The 18,999-nt window shown below is 35.0% G+C and overlaps 1 protein-coding gene across 1 annotated transcript in view; it reads left to right on the top strand.

Moving 5' to 3' along the window:
- The window catches only part of Abcb7 (ATP binding cassette subfamily B member 7), a 162,554-nt gene extending 145,018 nt beyond the window's left edge, over window positions 1-17,536 (top strand). Inside the window, exons 13-16 of the mRNA XM_052734391.1 lie at window positions 1,390-1,561; window positions 2,734-2,837; window positions 5,175-5,282; window positions 14,096-17,536. Of these exons, the coding sequence (XP_052590351.1) occupies window positions 1,390-1,561; window positions 2,734-2,837; window positions 5,175-5,282; window positions 14,096-14,311 (600 nt within the window). The 3' untranslated portion in view covers window positions 14,312-17,536. The remainder of the gene's footprint in view (window positions 1-1,389; window positions 1,562-2,733; window positions 2,838-5,174; window positions 5,283-14,095) is intronic.
- The last annotated feature ends 1,463 nt before the right edge of the window (window positions 17,537-18,999 follow it).

The following is an 18,999-nucleotide window of genomic DNA, read 5'->3' as shown; positions in this document are numbered from 1 at the left end:
ATAATTACCTGTATTGATTGTGTGACAAGAGTCTTTAGCCAAAGTCATGGAAAAAGATCATTTGTGTTTTGTTTTAGGAAATAGGATTTCACTCTTATAGTGCAGGCTAGCATCAAACTCATGATGCTCCTACTACTGACTCCCAAGTGCTGGGATTACAAGGGTAGGCCACCACACCTGTTTAGTTAATTTTCATTTTATCCATTTTTGTTGTATTTTTCTATTTTTCAGGTAGCATTTATTATTTTTTACAGAATATAAAATACTGTAAAGTAGTTCTATGTGTAGAATTTTGAGCTTATTTGCTACAATCTCAATATGAGAAATTTATGTTAGTAGTAGATATATAAATGATCAGAATATTACTTGAAATAATATCTGAAATTCTGAGCCTGAAAATTATGTAAAAGAAGACCTTAACTAGGTCTCCTGGTGAACATTAACAATTAGAGCCATTTTATTTCACCTTACTTTCAACCATTCAGACTGAAAAAAGAATAGGAGATGAATGCTCACTTGAAATAAATTATCTTTAGTATGCCATGTCAGAACAAGGTGAATTATCAAATGAAAGCTTGCAATGAACTTCCTGTAATAAATACATACATGATGCACAAATTCTGTATTTGCTGAGTTTTAAGTCCCAAGTAAAAGCTTCGTATAAACAGAGGGAAATATATTTAACCTCATCAGTAATTAAGAAAATGCTAATGTAAACAAAAAGTACATGTCACTCTAAAAGTCACAGGTGAAAATGAGTAAAAACGAAGGTTGCTAAAGCTATGGAGCTCTAGCAACCTTACATGCCGCTAAGTAGAACATACTCATATATTACTAGCTGCTGTTTGTCCAGGACAACTGAGCAATAAAATTGCAGAATAAGCATAAACTTATATTTTGATCTATCAGTTAACATCTAGGACTTCTTACATAAATACTTATTTGTGTAAAGCCATTTATATAATGCTATTTTATTTCAACATGTTTATCACATTAATGTACATGGAGGAATAAGTTAATTATATCTATAGTATGAAATGTATAACTATTAAAAGAATGAAGTATGTTTCTATTATCCAGAATGGACAATCTCCAGCATATGTTAAATAGATAAAGCAATTTACAAAATAGTATGTATAGACTGGGTTCCCTTGTATTAAAAAAAAGTATATGCTTAAGCATATAAATGTCTAGAAGTAAGTCTGGAATGAACATAACAAATTATACATAGTGATTAGCTTCAGAAAGGGACCTGAGACTGCAGGACACTCAAAAGGGATTGTCATGGTTTGCTATTTACTATTACTTTATGTCTTTATATTTTTTACAATTTGTATAATGAACACATATATGCATACATACATGTGTGTCTATACAAATCTGCTTCAGGATGCCGTCCTCTTCCATAACACTATCTACTACAACCTTTTATATGGAAACATCAATGCTTCACCAGAGGAAGTATATGCAGTAGCAAAATTAGCTGGTCTCCATGATGCAATTCTTCGAATGCCACATGGATATGACACACAAGTAGGGGAACGAGGACTCAAGCTATCAGGTGAGCAAAGATTTTAAATCTTCTGCTTGTATATTCTCTTCAAACCAATTGTGGGACTATTTATATTATTGATGGGACCTCAGGTATATCAGTGTTAAAGTATAATCCACAGCCTTTATATTTAAGGAAAGCCAAGACTGTTACTCACCTGGAATATGAAAGTAGAGTTAAGTAGTTTAGTACTGAATAGTGTATCTCTCATCTCATTTCCTAGGTGCGCGTCAGCTGTCTAGACATCCTTATACTTAGTCCTGTTTATTTTCTTATCCTTTTTAGTTAGCTCACTGGTGAGAGAAATTTTGAGGCTTGTATGTTTCTATGTAAATCTTTAATCATGAGATGGTATGTTTAATGATAACCTTAAAATGAATTTTTGAATAATTCATTTATTTACGAGATTTATTAAGTACACACTTGCATGGCTCGTATGACAAATTATTTATGAGTAGTTGGTCCTGCTGTCAAGCAATTTGTGGTCAATTAGAGATTTTTTATTGAGCTTAAGAATATTTTAAGCAAAGATTTTCCAGTTAAGTTGGTTTGTGGTCATTGTTTGGTCATAACTTTGTAATAGATGTTTATCATTTCAGTCTACCTTATAAAGGTTTATATAATTTGCCATTGCAGTTAAAAGAAGGTAAAATGTATTCATTATACATTCTTATTTTGAAAAATGCTATGAAATAACAACTTATCTCAAAATGTTCTTAAATATTAGTAGGTTGGGACCTGTTTATGTTGTTATAAATTAGATATTCATGGTTTCATGTCTTTAAGTTTTTTAGTTTCAGATATTGGATTTGTCTTTTTGCTTTGTTGATTCTTTGCTAATGAATTTTTTTATCTAAGCTTGTTACATATTTGAAATATCTGTAATAGAAAGTAACATAAATGATAAACATTTCTGGTAAGAACAATTGGAGAATCAAAGTTGTTACTTCTCATTTTCATCCATTTCACTGACATGAATCAGAGATTCATTAAGATTGCATTTGTATTCCATGGACTATAGTTTGTCAAAGGATACCATATGTAGACTTAGACTGAACAATTTAGTAAAATGAAGAGTGATAAAGAGTGCACGTATAACTTGATGGTTGTAATCAACAGAAACACTAGAAACAGAATATTACTGTATTATGTTTCCTTAAATTAAAATTTTTCTTTTCTAGGAGGAGAAAAACAGAGAGTAGCAATTGCAAGAGCCATTTTGAAGGACCCCCCAGTTATTCTCTATGATGAAGCTACTTCATCATTAGATTCAATAACTGAAGAGGTAAATGACAATGAAAATAACAAAGCAAACTTCTTTCCTTGGAAGATTCAGTTCAATGTCTTCATTATTAGAATACTGGTTCTCAACCTTCTTAATGCTGCAATCCTTTTAATACAGTTCCTTATGTTGTGGTGACTACAACCAAAAAATTATTTTCATTGCTAATTCATAATTTTACAACTTTTATGAATCGTAATATAAATATCTGTTACTCAAGATATCTGATATGAGACTCCTGTGAAAGGGTCATTTGTCCCCCAAAGGGGTTGTGACTTACAGGTTGAGAACTACTGACTTAGTGTTTTGAATAAATTTCATTAGGAGGTATTATAAAGCAAAATACCTAACCCCTTCGTTCCCTATGGCAAGTGTTAATGAATGCTACAAAAGCCAGGTTGCATTGAACCAGATAATACACTGTTAAATCTGTTCACAGATGTGCTTCCTTTTGGAAGTATGTGATACCCTATGCTGTTATTACATTACTCTTGCATCTTGCAAAGCTGTACATATTATCCAACATGCTAGTGAGAGAAGAAAGTTTTAATAACTATCTTGTCCTTAATAGAAGTCATGTAAGTGACTCTGACACAGTATATACCAGAATGCCTTTCACTTACTATTGAAGTGCAAGTCAGGCACATACAACCCTTAGACTGGTGTCATTTGTGTTCATTCACAAAAGTGTTGTGTAACAACAAGAGTTTTGTGACAATGATGTCATGATATTACCCCAACTAGTTCATTGCATCTTCTAACATCTTTACATTACATACAAAAGTTTTAGCAGCAATGATAATTTCATGTGGGTTAATCTACAACTAAAAATAGGCAAATGCTACTTTTCACTGAGTATGTGGTATAAACCTAATGTTAAGGTAGAGGTCTACTTTCAGCTTTACAAGTAATATTTCAGCTTTACATGTAGTATTTACATGTTTGAATTAAATTTTAGGGAACATTATTATATTATTAGCAATATACTTAAAACAATTCAAAGTAGATTCATTTGAGAATTATACATTAAACAGGACTAGATCCCATTCAGAAGAGAATAGCAGCCTACTTATGAGAACTTCATACCTAAATATCTGTCATACAAGTTACAAGCTAACAAGATAAAATTTGTAACAGCAGTTTTTAAGTCACATAACATTATTATGCCAGAGAATATAACCCATTAAGCATTTACAAAGAATTCCTCAGAGGAAAAAGTTGTGATAGATTTCGGTGAGTCTTTTTAATAGGTACAGAGAAGGCAGAATTTAAATTTTTATAGGTAAGAAAGGAGAGAGACTTCTACAAACATCAGGTTGATCATTTGTCTGTCCTAGTAAAACATAAGGCCTCCTTTTCAGAAAACTGTCTGCTGCCAGTAATTTTCTGCTTTTAAAACATGAAATGTTTAGAAATACTTGTGGGAAGCCAGTGAGTACATCCCCATTACCCACACTGTTTCTTTAGCCAACTAGCTCTAAAGATAAGTGAACACATATGTAACTGTATTATACTTTATAGGTAGTAAACAAAATCTATTTTCTAGAATGCATTAAGAATTAAAAATATGAGCCAGGCAGTGGTGGTGCACGCCTTTAATCCCAGCACTTGGGAGGCAGAGCCAGGCAGATCTCTGTGAGTTCGAGGCTGGCCTAGTCAACAGAGTGAGTTCCAGGACAGGCACCAAAACTACACGAAGAAACCCTGTCTCAAAAAACAAAAAAAAAAAAAAAAAAAAAAAAACAACAACAACAAAAAACAAAAACCCTCAAAATGTGGCCAGGCACACCTTTAATGCCAACAGTTTAAGGCCAATTGGATCTACATAGTAAGTCTTGTACCAGTTTGTCTCAAAAAACAAGAACTCAAAATGCTTTTGGAAAAAAAGGGCTTCCTCAAATTAAAAGTACAAATGTTCCTGCGTGCTTCTAGACTCCTGTCTTTGTTTGAGATTTTTTGTATTTTCTCTGTGTCCTGTCACTTGAGTACTTCCTCATTTTAGTTTTGTTCTTATTGATAAGATTATATATGACTATGCTCCTCATATCACCAGAGTTTGTCTTTTTTAAAACATAGAAAATATATCCTTGTCCCAGGTATTTTAGTGACATGCTGCCTATTTAAGTGATAATGTTTTTATTACAGTGTACTTGTACTCATGTTTACTTCCCAAATTTCATTTTTTTTGTCTTTTTATTTATTTCAGTAATTATTAGAGGTGAAATATTTAGTGTTGATGTAAATTCCTAAGTTCCTTTAGGAAAGATATGATTGTTTTAATTTACATTAACCTAATGAGAGCTCTGGTTTGGTTTTCTCCTACTTTTGTCAAACTTGTAGACTATTCTTGGTGCCATGAGGGATGTGGTCAAGCACAGAACTTCTATTTTCATTGCACACAGATTGTCAACAGTGGTTGATGCAGATGAAATCATTGTCCTTAGCCAGGTAAGAGATGAACTTTAAAAGTTAGTATTCATTGCTACTCAGCCTTAATTAGAGAAGTTTCTCTCTGCAGTGATAGGCAGTGAATGCAGGGATTCATGGCTGCTAAAGGTGCAGAAAATAACTGACAGTTGAGTGTTTAACCCTAAACAGCACATTTATACTACTCCCTCTAATGCTTAGGGGACACACAGGAATAGGTGCGGGGGAGGGTTGGGATAGGGGATAAAGAACCAGAAGATAGGAAGGAAGGCTGTGAAATGCTGTTTTCTGGCCATAACACAACCATTGTAATCGTAATCTTACAGCAGCTGCAGCTACCTGCAGTGGGTTTGCACAAGACTGAGCTAGTCAGCAGTCAAGTCATGAATACAGGAGGGAGTCACAGGGCCATATCCTTCCCAAGGAACTATTGACTACTTATGGATTCTAGGGGAGGGCAGTCATTGTCTGCACTTGTGTACCTAAAGGTGAACCCACCAGACTCCAGTGGATATTCCTAAACCAATGTTCATATAGACTGTCCTGGTAAAAAATCAATGGATCACAAAACAAAAAGACATGAATGGAGGAAATGCACTTATAGGGAGGAGCGGGTTTAACAGGGGTGAAAGGAAGACAAGAGAAGGTAGGGGTGAAAGTAATCAGTAAGTTAATTGTGTGTGTGTGTGTGTGTGTGTGTGTGTGTGTGTATGACCTTATCAAAGAATAAATTTAATAGAAGCTATAAAAAGGAAAAATGATAGTATTTGAAGAATATTGGAACAGCTATAGATAACTGAAATTTAATTATTGCATCTAATAAAATGTTACAGAATTTGTGTTCTTTAGATGAGATTGAATCCTAATAGTATTCTGGCTTTAGTCACTTTTGTAGGAAATAATGTGTGAAATTTCCAAGAAGGATAAACTATATTAACTCACTCTTTATTAAAGAACTAAAAGCAAATGTTTGATCAGGAAAGTATTAATTCTTCAAGATATAAGCCTATTTTTCAATGACTGTCTATATAAAATAATTTTTCTGCATTCATTTTTGCCCTGAATAGACCTTTGCACAGTGTCTTTGATGTACTTTTATTGTTCTAATGCTATATATAACCTTAATGTCTTAAAAATTACAGTAAAATAAAAATGATCATTTTTAAACACAACCACTTATATTTTTTGTTTTCCTTATAGGTAAAGTAAAAAAAAAATCCTATTTTATCACTTTTGAGAGAATTACTATACACACTATCTAAATGTTCTCAGCCATCATTTTTGTGATTGGCAGATTTGAAAATTTTTAATAATTGTCCTTTACTCCTTTCTGTAAGGATCTCTTTTCCCTTGCCTCTTACTTAACATTTGATTATTTCTAACACTGTTCGCTTTTTCATATCACATTCAGAGCCTTTTCCATCATTATCTTTCTCTTCTGATCAATACTTCTATTCTTTATTGTTTTAGAAGCTTGTGTACTGAGAGTTAAGAGACAGGAAGCAATTGTGTGATTTCTATAGTTTCAGTTGTTAAGATGGACTTTTTTGTGATGCTGTAGATTGAACTCAGAGCCTTGTACATGCTAGCAAGTGTTCTACTGGTGAACTGTATTCCCAGCCCACAAGGGTTTTTTTTTTTAGACAGTATTCAATATTGTGATGTCTATACCCTTTGCTCTATAAGGGTGTGTGTGCTTGTGACTTTAAGCATGTTAATTTGTTCATAAATGTTTACATTCTTTAGAAAATAAGCTGTTTTTCCCAATATAGTTATACCAGAATATCTTAAGTGGTAACTTAAACCTTACCATATATATTTTTGATATTCAAGAACCTGAAATAAAATCTGATATTTTATGCCTTTTAAACTAAGCTTACCAATTGTATGCAGTCATGCTCTCAGAGCTTTTATTCAGTAATAGAAAATGTTGAAATTTCTTAGCAAATAATATATTTACATATGTCCGTGCAGATATGTCACAACATTGCCCTGTGGGTTTTGAATTACAATTACAATTAATGTATTAATGGCCATAACATTTGTGTTTATATAAACCTTCTTGGTACTTTTGTTTGTTGGCTAATTGCTTAATTATGTGACCTCATTTTCAACTGGTGGTCTGTCTGTCAAAATTTGACATTGTCAAAATTTGCTTATGATATTTCTGTTTAGGTGGCATGTCTACAAGTCATCTGATTGAGTATGGAAGATTAGACACACTTACTCTCCTCTTCCATCCAAACTAAAATGAAAGTGAAGGAATAAAATGAGTGTAATTACAAATCAACAAAGATACTAGAAGAAGAGTTAATACTGGACAAAGAATATCAGCAAATATGGGGAAGATGTTAAGTAGATAGATTAGAAGGGCTGAGAAATTTGGATACTATGATGTGCCAAAATAGAGAGAAAACAGTTTGAAAAAGTGACTTGATTCACACTGTAGAAACCAGAAATGGCTCAGAGTTGGAGGCATCAGGGTATTATAGAAAGTGAAGGTGAGTATGAGGCTGAAAATATCAGAATTCATGTTTATATGAGAAACAGAAGCCAGGCCTGTTGACACAGCTTGTAATCCCAGCTGCTAGGGAGGCTGAGCCTGGGAAGCTTAGTAAGACCTTGCCTCAAAATAAAAATGTAGAAGAGGGCCTGGGATATAGCTTAGTGATTGCATGTGTGAAGCCCTAGGTTCAATTCCCACTACTATTAAGATAATTTTGAAGGTTTTTTTCTTATCCCTTATAGCCTGGTGTTTACCCCCTGCCAGCCTTAGCCGGAAGTTTACCAAACAGTTATTTCCACCATTACCTTCTTTCATCAGCAAATAATGGGAGGATTCTTCTCTGGAGAAACCAAAGTAGCCCCTCAAAAAGAATATTAATTTTAGTTGGTTGTCTTATTACTCTTTACTTTTGGGGGGGCTGCCACCCAGCTCCCAAATAAATACACACAGAGGCTTATTCTTTCTTATGAATGCCTCACCTTAGCTTGGCTTGTTTCTAGCCAGCTTTTCTTGAATTATCCATCTCTTTTGCCTTGGGGCTTTTACCTTTCTCTATTTCTGTATACCTTTCATTATTTCTTACTCCATGGCTTGCTGTGTAGCTAGGTGGCTGGCCCCTGATGTCCTTCGCCTTCTTTTCTTGTTCCTTCTTCCTTTCCCCCAATTTTCTCCTTCTGTTTATTCTCTATGCCTGCCAGCACTGCCTATCTTTTTTCCTACCTTGCTATTGGCCATTCAGTTCTTTATTAGACCGATCAGGTGTTTTAGACAGGCACAGTAACTAACACAGCTTCACAGAGTTAAACAAATGCAACATAAAAGAATGCAATACATCATTGTATCATTAAAACATTTGTTTATGCTGTGGAACATTTGTAATACATCTTAAAATAATATTCCACAACAATTAATGTTTGGGGCTGCAATAAGATGGCCAGGTATCCAAATGATCACCCAACCACAAAGCATGCCAATTGAGAAGGCCGTTCCCATGCACACAACCTGCAGATAGCCTTTTAATGTTCCATTCTTTAGTGTTAAAAGAGAATAAATGAAGATGTTGAAAGCAAACAGAATGAAAGGGGTTCAATAAAATATATGAACAATGCAAAGAGCTGTAAGAAATATTTTCAAATATCCCTGGAAGTCATGAAAAACAAAGCATTTCTAAAATAATGACAAGTGCTATTCAGAAAAGGAAAGGAAGCATATGGCATGATTTCAATATATGATTGAGTGAAAAAAGTGGAGTGCAAATGACATGTTGTATGCCATCTTTTGCAAGAAGGATGAGGGAAAGAATGTATGTATATGTGCTTATTCTTCCAAAGAGAAATTCAAGAAGGATAAAATAGAAACTAAAACAGTTGACTATCTACAGAATGGAGATGAAAAAGTTTTGCAAGACATGAGCAAATAAGATTTTCCTGAATATATGTTTATGTTTATTTTGCTTTTGATCTATTTTATATATTAAAAATTTTTATACACACACATATATATATGTATCTATGTATGTATGCACAGTCCCAAACATATTGACATGGTGTGAAAGCTAAAAGAACATTACCATTTGATGGGCTGTAAAGGACTAGTTGGAGAGAAAGAATGTGGAAGAGAGTAAGATATATGTATTAACATGTCACAGTGAAGCTCATTATTTTGTGTACTAACTAAAAATACAAAAATAAATCAAGAATACAAAAACATAAAAATTGAACACTTAACAGGAAGCAAAACTATCACACTGGTAACCACACAAAAAAGAATAGAACCAATCCATGTAATTTTTTAACGCAATACTCCAATTATATACTCTTATTAAATGTCCTGATTTTCTTCTCTATTGCTATGATAAAACACTGACCAAAACCAACTTGGGGGAGGGAAGGATCTACTTGGCTTACAAGTTACAATCTGTCATTGACAGAAGCTAAGGCGGGAGCTGAGGCAGAGGCCATAGAGGAATGCTGCTTACTGGCTTACTCCCCTTGGCTTGCTCAGCCTGCTTTCTTATACACCTGAGAATTATCAGCCCAGTGATGGCACCACCACAGTGTGCTGGGGTCTTCCACATTAATCAATCAAGTAAATGCCCTCCAGACTTGCCTACAAGTCAATCTTATGGGAGCATTCTTTCAGTTGAGGTTCCTTCTTCCCATATGTGCCAAGTTTGTGTCAAGTTGACAAAAAAAACTAACTAGGATATTAAATATAAATTTATTATATTTATTATATCATATAACCAGGATATAGTTCTAATCTACCTACTTAACTACTTCCCCATGTATTATATAATATACAACTGTATTATAAGGACAAATAGTCCAAAGGAAAGAGTTGGTAATTTTATGGAAGTACCCATTTTGAAATTATTCTGTATGTAAGACTGAGCAGCATATACTGAGTAAATACACTGCTCCTTGAACAGAGACCTTATTTGGGAGAAAAAAGTTGCAAGTAAAAAAATCATCAGAGATACTTACTTGACCTCAGTCTGTGGGGAAGGCTTTGCCCTGGAGGAGATGGGAATGGGGGGGGGGGCGTTGGGGGGAAGGTGAGGGGGACGGGAGGGGGGGAGAACAAGGGAATCCGTGACCGATATGTAGAACTGAATTGTATTGCAAAATAAATTAAAAAAAAAAACAAAAAAAAATCATCAGAGGAGTGGAAGACTCTCACAAGATTATGCTTTAACAGAATTATCCATATAAATTCCTTATACGAAAAGTATTCTAATTCTGTCTACTGAAAAAGCCTGGGAGCAATGAAAGTCTAAAAGTAATGAGCATTCCCAGCACACAGATTTGGGGCACTAAATTACTATTTCTTACTAAAAGGAACCAACCCTTCTTCGATAAAAGCTGATCTGGGGCAGGGAAACTAATGAACACGTGTCACAAGGACACAGGAACCACTTTGAATGCCCTCCCACTGGCCAAATGTGGGATAATTAGAGCAGTAAAATGAATAATGGCACTAATGAGTTGAAACATACTGAATAAAAAACTAATTTCTACATCCATGATAATACTTTAAAACAAGAAGTGCCAAGGGGAAAAGAAAAGCCCTTCTGTAAGAAGACCAGCAGCCAGCTGTGGAAGGAAGAATGCTATATTTAGAAAATCAGATTTTGCAACCACCATTGTAATAATTGTTTGAGAAAACAGTCACCACTGGCTGATAAAACTATCAGTTCAAAAGCAAAACCCATAGATTACTTCTTAATTACAAGGATAAAACTTGATGGTTAAATAGAGAAACTTTGTAGATACCCACAACCACAAGATCAAATTTCGTATCAGTAATGGAACAAACTAGCTTCCTTACCTCCTCATGTGATGATGCATTGAAGACCTATTACCCTTTTAAAATTTTATTTTTACTTTTAATTATGTGTGTATGTGTGGGTCTGTAGGATAGGGGATTGTGCACGTGAGTTTAGTACCAGAAGAGACCAGAAGAAGGTCTTGAATTCCTGAAGCAGAAGTTACAGACCATTATGAGCTGCCCAAGGTGGGTATTGGGAACCCAGCTCAGGTCCTCTGAAAGATGAGGAAGGACTCTTTTTTTTATGCTTCATGCATGTGCAGCTCTGTTTTTATTGTATATTAGTCAATGGAAATTAATTGCTAATTATCCAAACATTTCTATGATAATATTTCAAGCTATCTTGTAGCAGATGTGTCCTAAACTATATTTAGAAGAGAGTAGATGATATTGTCTTTCTTTTTTTCATTATTATTATTATTATTATTATTACTATTATTAAGAGATTTTCTATTCATTTTACATACCAACCACAGATTCCCCTGTCCTCCCTCCTCCCGCCCCCCCAGCCTTCCCTCCCCAAGCCACCCCCCATTTCCACCTCCTCCATGGCAAGGTCTCCCCTGGGGAGTCAGCAGAGCCTGGTACATTCAGCTGTGGCAGGTCCAAGCTCCTCCTCCCTGCACCAAGGCTGTGCAAAGTGTCTCACCATAGGCACTGGGCTCCAAAAGGCCGGCTCATGCACTAGGGACAGGTCCCGATCCCACTCCCTGGGGACCCCCTAAACAGTTCAAGCTAAACAACAGTCTCACCTATCCAGAGGGCCTAGTCCAGTACCATGGGGGCTCCTCAGCTATTGGTCCACAGTTAATGCGTTTCCACTAGTTTGGCCAGTCATCTCTGTACTTTTTCCCATCATGGTCTCCGTGTCCCTTGTTCATAGAATCTCTCCTCTCTCTCATCAATTGGACTCCTGGAGTTGGGCCTGGTACCCGGCCGTGGATCTCTGCATCTGCTTCCATCGGTCACTGGATGAGGGCTCTATGATGACAGTAAGGGTATTTAGCCATCTATCTGATCACCAGAATAGGCCAGTTCAGGCACCCTCTCGACTATTGCCAGTAGTGTATGGTGGGGTTATCCTTGTGGATTCCTGGGAACTTCTCTAGCACCCAGTTTCTCCTAGTCCCATGATGTCTTCATTTATCAGGGTATCTCTTTCCTTGCTCTCCCACTCTGTCCCTGTTCCACCTTGAACCTCTCGTTCCCCTATGTTTTCATCCCCTATCCCTTGCCCTCCATTACCTCCCCTCAACCCCAGTTTGCTCATGTAGATCTCATCTATTTCTCCTTCACTGGGCGATCCATGTGTCCTGAGGAAGGACTCTTATCAGCTGAGCCATCTCTGGCCCCACATAACTTAATAATCAGGAACAAATAGATAAATCCAAACTGAAGGGCAGTCTTTATAAAAAAACTATAAACCATTTAGATCTGGACATTTGAGAAATGTCAGTGCCACAAAGAGAGAGAGAGTAGGACGCTGCTAGAAATTCAGTGTGTAGATGCAAGCAGTATTCTTGTTAGTGCTCAGACCACAGCTCCTTTGTGTTGTACTCAATAACCTATCCTTTAAAAACCAAAAAAAACTCGGGAGGCAGAGCCAGGCGGATCTCTGTGAGTTCGAGGCCAGCCTGGTCTCCAAAGCGAGTTCCAGGAAAGGCGCAAAGCTACACAGAGAAACCCTGTCTCGAAAAACCAAAAAAAAAAAAAAAAAGTAAAAAAAAAAAAAAAAAAAAAACCAAAAAAAAAAAAAGTAAAACTATTTAAATTCAGTATGTTAGTTTTCTTCAGATCCTAGATGGAAAAAAATAAAGGGCATTATTGTAATAATTGCTGAAGGTTGAAAATGAAGCATATGTTAGATAAGAGTATCATGTCATTGCTAAATTTATTTTAAAAGATATAATGAAATATTTAGAAGTATAATATAATCAGTATGTACAGCACATTCTCATATTTTTTGACAAAAAATAGTATGATTTTATGTACAGGTAAAATATCCTTATTGCATATAATATATGAGAGAGAATAAGTATAAAGTGAGACAAAGCAAGTAAGGAAAGCAAATGAGGCAGTTATCAAGTCTAGGAAGAAAAAAACATAAGAAAATATATATAAAATCCCAGTATCTATGATTCAACGGGAAATACGTAGGCATAAAGTAAACAACACAAAATACTTGCATAGTCATAACAAAGTGATACAAGAGGTGTTGTTAGAAGAGTGAAGAATGCACCAGAGGAATGAGTTGATAACTAATGCCAGAAATCAATAAATCAAGAAGCAATATAACTGTATATGTATACAGCCATATATGTGTACAAATCCAGTACTTGGGCATTGGCACAGACAAGCTTCACTAATATTACAGAAAGAGTGTATTTGGAAAATTCTGTCAATAGGAATGCCCGTGAAAGTGACAAATTCTTACTGTGTCCCATCTTGTTTAACAGTAACCATCAAGTTACAAATTAATTCTGGATCAGAGTTTGGAATACATACCAAATCAATGAATGCTGTGTTTAATAGGTATTGTTAACAAAAAGAGCTACTGGAAGAAGTAAACTTCATTTTCATGAAGTCTTTATTTCATGAAATTTTATTTCAAAATTCACATGGATTTAACAATATTGTTTTTAAATCCTTTAAATCCCTGTATAAATAACAATGCTTTTGATTTGAACATTTGCTGATTACAGAAAATATCACCTTTTTAGAATTTTAATCTTCCCTTTATGCCTTTCAGAATAAAAAAAAAAAGGTGTTTGTGGTACTGGGAATCTCATAGTTTTTGCTTATTGACTCTGGGTAGTTCAGCAGTGGAGAAGCATTCCTACCTCAGTTTTTCCCACTGGGGCTATGGATGAGGAATTAGGAGAGGTATTTTAATGAATACAGGTCCTTCAAAATCTTTCCTTATAAATTACTGTTTAGTTTTAGGTATTATGCTGGTTAACTGACCTTGCTCCACATGTACATTGTGTTTACTTTTTAGGGGAAGGTAGCTGAACGTGGTACCCACTATGGTCTGCTTGCTAACTCTGGCAGTATCTATTCAGAGATGTGGCACACACAGAGCAGCCGTGTGCAGAACAGTGATAACCTCGGATGGGGTGCAAAGAAAGAAGGCCTCTCCAAAGAAGAAGAAAGGAAGAAACTCCAAGAAGAAATCGTTAACAGTGTGAAAGGCTGTGGCAATTGTTCCTGCTAAGGCACAGAAGACAGTTTCTTGTTTTTCTGTTTGTTGTCTTGTTTGCACTGAAGCAAAACTAGTTCATAAAAATGTAAATCATACATTCCCATTCCTTTAATCCTATTAAATAAGATATATTTAAAGGAGGGTTTGATTTTTATGTCTTTCACCATCTTTTGAATGTGACATCTATAATTATCTCCGAATTATTTTCTTGTTCCTGCCCCAGTTGTACTCAGTGTATAATTTTTGTTACCATTTGATTTTCCCCTATAACTGTTTTTTGAAGTCTGATATCCATTTGTTATAGATAACCAGATGAAGTAGAGTGGTCTGAATTTATGTAGTTTTTAAAACATCCTTTATGCTGACAAGTTATAGGGAGAGTGGTTTTTTCTCTCTTAAAATTAAAACAGGAATGAAATGAGAAGAGTAGGTTTTTTTCTACTCTTTCCTTCCTCCAATTATAGTTCCTTGTCAATCTGAAAATTAATTTGCAAACACATTTAAAGTTGGAGCTTACCAAAATGAACTGTATTTATACTTTGGGCATTGTACTTTTGGACACCTATAATAAGAGTTTTTATTATGTCCTTTTTGGTGGAAAGCTCATATTGGTGTATAGAATATTATTGTTAATCATCACTGCGACTCTTCTCTAGTGATTGGACCAAAATTTCTTAATTTTCTTTAAAGTCTCAGAAACCCTGATGTCATTTGAGAGTTACCATACTGGGAATGATCCCCGAAACTTAGGGTGTTAATAGTTAATGGTCTTTCCTATTTCTGTCTTAAATGCACTGCTTTTCCTATCTGAAGTGATACAAAGAAAGAAGTAAACAGGATGTTGTACATCCACAGATGTCTATGTTGTGTATATGCTAATACATGTATATAAATCAGTGTCCACTTAAAATTATTAAAAACATTTGGTAAATAGGAAAGGATTCTATATGTAGGTATACTCTTTAGATGTCCAGATCTCTTAATCTATATTGACACTTCAAAATTGCTATGTTTATTGTAAGGCTTTTCTTAATTATTCATAATTTAATGAGTTCTGTTAAGTGTGGTGTAAAAAAGAAACTAAGTGATATAGTAAAGTTTTACTTAGAAAAAATAGAAAAACATTTTACCTGTAAGAAATAATTATTAAAATGAAGATACACATTCACTTAAAAAGATGTTCTCTTAAGCTGGGCATAGTAATATGCACCTGGAGTCCCAGCATCAGGAAGTTGAGCCTAGGAATTTGAGGCTAGCCTGGGCAATATAGTGAGACCATTTCTCTTCAAACTGAAAAAGAAAACAAAAGTTCTTCTCTTGTTTCAATATGAATTTAATTTGTTCGATAATACCCTTTCATTTTGAAACACGTGTGTATCTCATGAATGGCCATATAATCATATGTAATGTGGCTTTATTTCTCAGGAAAGGTCCTAAACTGCTTGTTATATTATGGTTTTAATGTGTTTTAAATGATAATTTAGTATAGGAGACATTAATTTTTTTACGTGTCTTATTGGTATTGGTGAATAAATATCTTCTGTTTATATAATAGTGTGCTAATCTGAAGCCAATATTTCAGTTAATTTTTGGTACCAAAGTAATTTTTGCAGAATCTTGCTTTTTAAATTGGAGGTAACATTGCAGTGTCTCATGTACTGAAAACTAGGTTTTTGTTTTGTTGGTATTTCTTGCTCTCAATATGTAGGTATCAGTGCTATTCTCAGGGGAGAAGCAGCACATCCTTTGAATAAATCAGTTACATTACTGCAGCTGTGATTAAAGTTAGATCAAAATTTTGCATCGCTATTACTTCTTACATTTGCAGCAGTGCTGATGGAAATGATGAGACTCAGTTACACAGACAAGCAGAGTGTAATAATCATTGTTAAGAATTCTTCTTGAAGTGTACATAGCAGTGTTCCAAGTAAGTTATTCTGTGATATAGGGAACAGTAAGAACATTTTCAGGGTAGGGATAATAGTCCCACGAAGATTTTGAAACTATTTGTTTTTCATGTGATTGCAGGTGGTCACTAGGCAATAGTGGTCATTAACCTATCTTTCAGCTAACAAAACTTAAATTATCTGAAAGTGACAATTAGTGTCGAGGCAATAACTAAGTCCTAAAGACATCTTTTTTAAGACTATGTCATCTTTAGGTGGTTCTATAGAGGGAAATAATAGACAGATGAAGACGAAAGAGAAGCCCTCTGGAATGATTCAGTCATGGGAAATGCCAAGAAAAGGGCATTTAGTTATAATGCACTAATTTTACATCACAATATTACATAATTATGCAAAAGGATAATGTGTATAAATTTTAAAAGATCAGTGTTGCAGCAATGTTTTTTAATGTTGGGAGGAATAAACTATAGTATTAAAATTTGAGCTCTGAAAATAGAGCATGATAATGGGGGTTCATTTCTTACATCTCTTTATTTTAAGGATTAAAAAATTTATTTTCTTCCTAAGGAAATCCCAGTTTACAAAAATTAACTTGAAGCCAAGGTAATTTGGGATCATAAAAACTGGGCCAGATGCCTTACTGATCGTTCTTAACATAGAACTGTCTTGTTGTGTAGATGGGCTCATTTGGAAATTTTTAACAGTCAAGCCAGGGTCACTAGTGATAATCAAGGAGACAGACCTTCACGTCTGTACATGAACAGTCTCATGCATACCTCTGCAGGGATTTGCATCTTTTATACACCTTAGGATGAATACTCTGACTTGCCCTTCTGTTGACAGATAAACTGAGGTTTATGAGGATGGCTTTTTTCAAAACTTGTTTTGCTCTAAAGGCCAGGTATTTAAAAGCTATATGATTCTTTGTTTCTAGATCATTTTTTCCATACTGCCATCTTGTTTCTATCCTTCCTACTTGCTGAATATATCACCAAGTAGCAATCTTTTCCATATATATTCCTAATTCCCTCATCTTGTAACTTGATTACAGGATATTCTGTTGTGAATTAGCAGTTAAGAGTGTTTAAATATGTTTGTAATTACAGTTTGTTTTTAATTATAGAAAAATTCCTTCTTTTCCCTTCTCTGAGTGTATTGATTTGGAATGTAAACTGTATGTTAAATCACAACATTGAGTGAGACATTCTGGATAAAGCTGATTAAGACAAAACATCTTAGCCAAGGATTTATCTTACCACAATTCTCATGTTTATAACAACCTGTGCAGATAATCATTACTGAATAAACATGCTGTCTTTATGCCTAGAAATGAGTGTCTAATGGAAATAACTTTTCTGCAATGCACTGGGAAACTGACATTTTGTCCGTTATACACTTGGAATAAATACAGGTAATTACTAAGCACTCTGGGAATATGGCCTTGCAGCTTTAGACAGCAGGTAAAAACTTGGCATTTTTTTCAGTAGGAAAGTAAATGTTTGCAGAGTTCATAATGTAGGTAAAATGGTGGCAAATTATAGTGGTTTTATTTAGCATTAAGCTGTCATATTTTTGATAGCCAACCGGTGAGAAGTCCCTAGTTTCTTACTTGTCCCCAGTTTCTCAATTGTAATGATTAGGAGGGAAACCTTGGGGTGGAGAAATGTCTTGCCTGCATTTTGATTAGCTAGGTAGAATTGGAAATGAAATGTATGTTCTAATTAAAAACAGATTGGAACTTTTTGAAAAAATACAGATTGTTTCCATATTTCATGTTCTCATATAGCTACAGTAAAATGTTCACTGGTGTTTTTCTGTTTCTGGTTCATAAAAACATAGGGTTTTAAAGTTGGAAGGGGTTTAAAGGTCACTTAATACATTTTTTCTCATTCTATAAATGAGGAAGCTGAACTTCAAGAGAAACCACTCCACTAGAGGCTAAGCGGAGATGAAAACCCCAGTTTCTTATAGTCAGTTCTTGTGTTATACCACATTTCCACTCAGAAATGACATTTGAAAATAAACTGAAGGGTCATAATTGAGAGTGGAGAATTAAGAACCTCCACAGGCCCACTCCCCAACAAAGCAACAATTTAACTGCTTCTTTTAAAGTTGTTCTAAGGGCTGGAGAGATTGCTCAGTGGTTAAGAACACATACCTACTCTTACAGAGAACCCAAGTTCAATTCCCAGCACCTACATCAGTTAACTCCAGTTATAGAAATCCAACACCCTCTTCTGGCCTCTGAAGGCATTTATACTCATGTGTACATACCCAGACAGACACACATACATGCACATAATTTAAAAATACAAATAAATCTTTTTTAAAGTTACTTAAAAGAAAAAATAGTCTATTGAAAACTTCTGAAAATGTCCTAGGGGCTTATAGGAAATGGAGAAACATTTAAGACAGTATGATCTTAAGAACAGCAAGAGACTGTGGCCTTTAAGAAATGCTATGTTCCATATGCTCTGTGCTGGAAGCTCTACCCTGGGCATTCTGCTCTGAGCAGGTGTGGTAAAGAAAGACATGTAGTGGGAGTACATGGGACTTCCTCATCCCCAGTTCCCAACTTGAGGCTGCAGTTTTACTGTCATCGAGAGCTGCCAGCAGTTTGTATCTACAGCCTGCCCCCCCCCTCTTATGTGTGCTGTAACCCATTTTCTGCTGCTATAGCAAAATATGAGCAAGTAAGCTATAAAGATTTGAATTTTACTTGGCTGTGGTGCTAATCATATGGTGCCAACATCTGATCAGCATTTGATGAGTGCCCTTTTGCTGTGTCATAGC

This window comes from Peromyscus californicus, unplaced genomic scaffold, assembly GCF_007827085.1.
Source record: "Peromyscus californicus insignis strain IS unplaced genomic scaffold, ASM782708v3 Scaffold_10__1_contigs__length_136768540, whole genome shotgun sequence".
Classification (NCBI taxonomy): Eukaryota; Metazoa; Chordata; class Mammalia; order Rodentia; family Cricetidae; genus Peromyscus; species Peromyscus californicus.
Note: the sequence above shows the minus strand (reverse complement) of the source record. Positions and strands in the feature narration are given on the sequence as shown.